Raw genomic sequence first — 7,095 nt, 5'->3', positions numbered from 1 at the left:
TTTTTTTGCTCTTTTCTCTGTAAAAGTGCAACTCAATTAAAATAGAACCCCTGTTTCAAGGCCTTTTTGAATGTTGAAATAAAAATAGAATCTCCCAAGTTATCAAAATGGAGCGATGAGAATATTGCATCTCTAGAATACCCACATGTTGAAGTTCATGGCTCCTGTTGAACCTGCGTCTATAACCAGTAACTGAGATGAAATCACAGAGAATCGACACATGGTACAAACGCAGTTTTCTCCACTGACTGTTGATGTTGAGACGACAGTTTGGTCTGAAACAGCCGTAAACAAATACAGAGGTTTTTTTTTGTTTTTTTTATTATTATTATTATTATTATTATTATTTTCAGTTTGAAGCAGTTGGCATTCACTTAAAAACAGACAAGACAAAGGAAAGGGGTCCACACACGCACACACACACACACACACACACACACACACACACTCATCATCATCACGACAGTGTAACCATTAATGAATGTAGAATACGACAAAGAAGCTCCATATAGGTTTGCGTTGGACGGGGACACACACCTATTTAATCTCACTCAACATTTTTCAAACGAATGGTTCTCCATATTGCTTATTAACACATAGGAATGGTTTCAGAAAATGAATGAAACAAAGATATGTGGTATCTTTATCATGACACAGCTAAACTGCCAATCGTGGTTATTTTTTTTTTTTTGTTTTTCTTTAAACGTTTTTTTTTATTATTATTATTATTATTATTGTTATTTAGAGTTTTCCGTATACTATTTTTTTAATAGTTAATAGTTCCTTCATAGGCATTTTTCGAGCTGACAAAGAGGTCCTAGAGTGGCTATCTGAGTTGGTACATGCATCGGTAACCAGGCTAAAGTCAAAAGTGTTAAAGGGGGGTTTTTCAGGGGGAGTTTTTTTTTTTGGGGGGGTGAGGGGGAAACAGGGGGGTCTGTAGTGTCAGTGCACAGCCTCTAGTCGTCCTCTTCGTCCTCCTCGTCGCTGTCCTTCATGGAGATGCCCTGCATTCCCCCCTCCCTCACTGACGCACTGGCCTCCTCCATCGTCAGCCTGGTGCGCACGGTTTCGTACATCTTGCTGTTCAGGGTGGAGTCGAGGACGCCCTGCAGCCTGAAGTCCCTGTACTTCTTCTGCAGGGAACAAACGGAGACGAGGGTCAGGACTGTGAGGACACAGTGACTCTGAAAGTACCACGACTTTCATGAAGTTTGACTTTAGTACGAGTAAAAAGTACTGGTCTAAAAATGTATAATGTGTCAGTCAACACGGGTCAAAGGTCACCAGAGTTTGAACTTTCTCACTCAGTCAGAGACCTTCATTTACGCCTATTCATGTCATTCACTTGTCCTGACATGTCCTCTCCATCAGTCACCTGTCCTCGTCCTTAATCTGTCCCCATCATTTACCTGTCCTCATCATTCACCTGTCCTCATCATTCACATGTCCTCATCATTCACATGTCCTCATCATTTACCTTACCTCATCAGTCACCTCTCCTCATTATTCACATGTCCTCATCATTCACATGTCCTCATCATTCACCTGTCCTCATCAGTCACCTCTCCTCATTATTCACCTGTCCTCATCATTCACCTGTCCTCATCATTCACATGTCCCCATCATTCACCTGTCCTCATCAGTCACCTGTCCTCATCATTCACATGTCCTCATCGTTCACCTCTCCTCATTATTCACATGTCCTCATCATTCACATGTCCTCATTATTCACTTGTCCTCATCATCACATGTCCTCATCATTTACCTTACCTCATCAGTCACCTCTCCTCATTATTCACATGTCCTCATCATTCACATGTCCTCATTATTCACATGTCCTCATCATTCACCTGTCCTCATCATTCACATGTCCCCATCATTCACCTGTCCTCATCAGTCACCTGTCCTCATCATTCACATGTCCTCATCGTTCACCTCTCCTCATTATTCACATGTCCTCATCATTCACATGTCCTCATTATTCACTTGTCCTCATCATTCACATGTCCTCATTATTCACCTGTCCTCATCATTCACATGTCCCCATCATTCACCTGTCCTCATCAGTCACCTGTCCTCATCATTCACATGTCCCCATCATTCACCTGTCCTCATCAGTCACCTGTCCTCATCAGTCACCTGTCCTCATCATTCACATGTCCTCATCGTTCACCTCTCCTCATTATTCACATGTCCTCATCATTCACATGTCCTCATCATTCACTTGTCCTCATTATTCACCTCTCCTCATTATTCACTCGTCCTCATCGTTCTGTCCTCATCGTTCACCTCTCCTCATTATTCACATGTCCTCATCATTCACATGTCCTCATTATTCACTTGTCCTCATTATTCACCTCTCCTCATTATTCACTCGTCCTCATCGTTCACCTCTCCTCATTATTCACCTGTCCTCATCATTCACCTGTCTTCAGCATTCACGTACCCTCATCATTCACTTGTCCTCATCATTAACCTGTCTTTATTGTTCCCCTGTCCTCATCAGTCACCTGTCCTCATCATTCACATGTCCTCATTATTCACTTGTCCTCATCATTCACCTGTCCTCATCATTCACCTGTCCTCATCATTCACCTGTCCTCACCATCACCTGTCTTCGTTATTCACCTGTCCTCGTCATTCACTTGTCCTCGTCAGTTACCTGTCCTCACCTTTCCTCATCATCATCCAATACGTAGTGAAGTACATGTACTTCCAGAAAAAACAATAAAACTACACATTTTAAAAACGCAGTAACGTGAGTAAATGTAATTCATGACGTTCCACCTCTGCTTTTACCTCCCGTGGGTTCTACTGTCCTTACCTTTGTGATCCTGATCAGGATCTTGAGCTGGTAGACGTGGAGCTGCTGATCCATGCGTTCAGTGAGCCAGGTCCCCAGCAGGTTCATGGTGGCAGTGTACCATTGCTGAAACACATAAACACAACGCTCTCCAGCAAGATACACACACTCTCGCACACACATCCTCAAACACAATCTCGTGACCGTGAAGACTCGCACGACGAGTCGCCGCAGAAGCCTGACGATGACGTCAGCGTTCAAACACCCGTGTGTTTCTGCACCACGTCAATAAAACCTCCGTGTTAATGAAGAGTCTTAAAACCACTTTGACACGACTGACGTTTCATGAGTCAGACGATAATGTAAGTGAACACAAATTAAGAGGGAAAAAAAGCACAATATACAGGTTTACTGTACAGAGTGTGTGCGTTTTTAGAGGCTACAAATGTATCAGCGACACATAATTAGGCATCAACAGCTCACTGAGATATTCATGAATCAAACATGAAAACCTAATGACTTATTGACGACTAATTAACGTAAAAGACAGATTGAAAGCTAATTAGAACGGAACGGAGTCAAGAAAATGAAGTGAAAGAGTGAGTGTTTGACGTTCACACCCGGTGGAAAAAAAAGGTCAATTTTTAGTTTAAAACTAGAGCAACATTTTCCAAAAGTAATGAGCTATTGACCTGTTGTGAACTGTAATTACTCTGTGAAAGAGGAAAAGAATGTTCTCCGAGTTAATACTTTGTTTAAAAAAAATGGCGTTAATTACCGGCATCAATTACTGAAGGCAATTACTTTTGCCTTTTGCTTATAATTAGTTTTCAAGTCGACATTCTAGTTGAAAATTGATAGTTTTGACACAAGGAAAAAAAAAATAAAGTGAAAATGAGAACATGGTTGTCAGGCGAGGAGGAGGAGGAGGAGGAGGAGGAGGAGGAGGAGGTGCTATTTTCTTGTACCTTTTTCTCAGCGTTACTTCAGTGGCGTTAGTTTCTCACCACGATCTACAGAGTCGGACAGGAACGGAGTACATTTACTTGAGTACAGTACTTAAGTACAAATTTGAGGGATCTGTACTTTAGTCGAGTATCATTTTTGGGGAGTACTCACGACTTTACTCAAGTACAAATATTGGATGAAGACGCAGCAGGTCCATCTCAGGAATGTACCAACACGTGGCCCCCACCTCACCAGACTATTTAAATATTCTGAACATGTTAATGATAATGTTCGCTTCACTTCGTCTGCTGTGTTTACCAAAACAAAACTTTGTTGTGGGCGAGTGAGAGTGAGTGAGAGTGAGTGAAATAAAGCAACATAAAAGGTAAAAAGATGAAAAAGGCTTAATTTTACTTTCAATTCCTTTTAAATTTTTTAAGGTATTAACATGAACATTTTTCATAACATGAAGGACGTTTCTATACGTAAATGTAAGCACTGTGGCAGTAGTAATGCAATATTTAGAAAATGTACTCTTGTACTCATGATACTCAAGTACTTTTAAAAACAAATACTTCAGTACTTTTACTTAAGTAGACATCTGACTAGTACTTTTACTTGTACTTGTTTTAACTTTCTCACTCAGTAAATGACCTTCATTAACACCAATTCACCTGTCCTCATCATTCACTTATCGTTCACCTGTCCTCATTAACATTCACCTGTCCTCATCATTCACTTGTCCTCATCGTTCACTTGTCCTCATCGTTCACCTGTCATCATTCACCAGTCCTCATCATTCACTTGTCCTCATCGTTCACTTGTCCTCATCGTTCACCTGTCATCATTCACCAGTCCTCATTATTCACATGTCCTCATCATTCACATGTCCTCATCATTCACCTGTCCTCATCATTTACTTATCGTTCACCTGTCCTCATTAATATTCACCTGTCACCATTCACCTGTCCTCATCATTCACTTGTCCTCACCTGTCCTCATCATTCACTTGACCACATCATTCACCTGTCCTCATCATTTACTTGTCGTTCACCTGTCCTCATTAACATTCACCTGTCCTCATCATTCACTTGTCCTCATCGTTCACCTGTCGTCATTCACTTGTCCTCATCATTCACTTGTCCTCACCTGTCCTCATCATTCACTTGTCCTCCTCATCATTATCATTCACTTGTCCTCATCATTCACTTGTCCTCACCTGTCCTCATCATTCACCTGTCCTCATCATTCACTTGTCCTCCTCATCATTATCATTCACTTGTCCTCATCACAATATTTAGAAAAGTGTACTCTTGTACTCATGATACTCCAAGTACTTTTAAAAACAAGAACTTCAGTACTTTTACTTAAGTAGACATCTGACTGTAGTACTTTTACTTGTACTTGAGTAAAATTTAGCAAGGGGTATCTGTACTTTTACTCAAGTAAATGAAGCTGTGTACTCTGTCGCCTCTGGTAACCTTGGATTATATTGGACGATACAAGAGAAGAGCATCTCAGTCTGAGACAGAAACACGTGTCAAACCTCCAAGAAATACCAAGAAAAAAAAGACTTTTAAACATGTGAGTAGGCAGGAATGCAAAAGAAGGTTCATCTGTAAGGCCTGGATTAGACGTGAGAGAGGATTTTTGTTGTTGTTGTCGTTGTTGTTGTTATTTTGGTTCAAAAAGTGGGGAGTTTGAACTTGAGGAGGCCCCGGATATGCAGATGCCTGTCCACTTCACAGTCGAGTTAAGCGTGCAGAGCATGCAGACCTCGCAGAGTGGGTGGGAGGCAGAGGATGTGCTGAGGAAGACTGCTCTATGTGAGGCAAATGAGGCAAGAAGTCTGAGGAGGAGGAGGAGGAGGAGGAGGAGGAGGAGGAGGGTCATGCTAGAAGATGTACACAGGAAGATTATTTGACTCTAAAATCATGCCGACCAACATAATGTGATAAAACAACGCAACGTTGGAGATAAGTGCCACTTTTTTTTTTTTTTTTTAAAGAAGAGAGGAGGCAGCAGGGATGGTGTTAATCAGAAAAAGGAGGAAACTATAGCGAAAGAAAGAGAGATTAGGTTCAGCCTGTGCGACATCGACAGACATGGAGTCACATGCAGATGGATGAGGATGATGAGGATGATGAGGATGATGAGGATGATGAGGATGATGAGGATGAGCGGAGAAACATGCCGATGGAACCAGAGAAACACTGACACTGTTTGGACTTAAAGTGACGCTCAAACTGAAGCATTCACAGCTGGCGAGGAGGGAGAGGAGGACGGGGGCTGGTGGTTTTTAATTCAACGTGATATAGTGCTGAGGAGGAAAAAAAGGACTGACGACACACACACACACACACACACACACACACACACACACACACACACACACACACACAGTGGAGCCCGATGTGGACCTCGTAGACAAAAGCAGAGCCACGTCACATCACTGCGTCACCGCTCGCTTCCCAAAAACCACGACGAAAAAACAAAAAAACATAGTGTTTATCTGGGCAGGAAACGCTTCTACAGAACAACATCAACGTAGGAAACCAAAAAAAAAAAAAAAAGGGGGGAGAGAGAGAGAGAGACGTCTGTGTCTGTGTCACAGCGTCACATGACTGAGACCCCGATAAACGGTGAAAACACACACAAAACAAGCTGTTAAAGAAACACCTGTAGACTTTCTGAATGACATGAAGCACACACACATCACAGCATTATGTGTTGTTAAGAATCACATATGGGAGGAGGAGGGGGGGGGGGGACACATTATTGTCAATGTATCCCCGTGAGGATTATGTTGGTGTAAGACAGTGCTCTCTTCACCCTCACACACACACACACTGGTTCCCAACCTGATTCTTAAACTGCTTCCTTTTCACTGGTTTCTGCTGCAGCTACTGTATGTTTATGCTACGATGTAATATAGTTGTATATAGTTGACAAATATAAAGTATAGTATAATAAGCAGGTGTAAGTGACCAGAGAGTTATACCAGAAGATATGTTCCCTGAAAAAGCTTGATTCTATGTGGTACGATGGGGATTTTTTTTAATTTTGGCAAAAAGTTTCAGAATAAGAGCGCAGAGATTTGGTCGTAGCTCGTGAATCTGTGCTGCAGGTGCACCCATGGTCATTTGCCGTGGGAATTATACACTAATAATAATACACAATAATACACTCCTTATATGGACATCCTGGGTGTGTGTATTTGTATTTTTTTTTTATTATTATTTTTATACCACATTTTTAGCAGTGATATAAAGTAGCTATAATTGTGCAGAAGTCAGTCTAACCCTAACCCTTTTTTATTGTGTAAGTTAATGAACTTTGAG

At 41.5% G+C, this 7,095-nt stretch overlaps 1 protein-coding gene across 8 annotated transcripts in view; it reads right to left on the bottom strand.

Annotated features, from left to right (window-relative positions):
• Positions 1–959: 959 nt before the first annotated feature.
• cadpsb (Ca2+-dependent activator protein for secretion b) overlaps positions 960–7,095 on the bottom strand; it is a gene marked incomplete at both ends in the record, with an annotated part of 86,501 nt that continues 80,365 nt past the window's right edge. For all 8 annotated transcript variants that reach the window (XM_083892688.1, XM_083892692.1, XM_083892689.1 and 5 more), the window contains 2 exons: positions 960–1,136; positions 2,828–2,932. In XM_083892688.1, the coding sequence (XP_083748814.1) occupies positions 960–1,136; positions 2,828–2,932 (282 nt within the window). The remainder of the gene's footprint in view (positions 1,137–2,827; positions 2,933–7,095) is intronic.

This window comes from Microchirus variegatus (genome assembly GCF_963457635.1).
Source record: "Microchirus variegatus genome assembly, chromosome: 7".
In the NCBI taxonomy this organism is placed as follows: domain Eukaryota; kingdom Metazoa; phylum Chordata; class Actinopteri; order Pleuronectiformes; family Soleidae; genus Microchirus; species Microchirus variegatus.
This window is presented reverse-complemented; position numbering and strand designations above follow the sequence as displayed.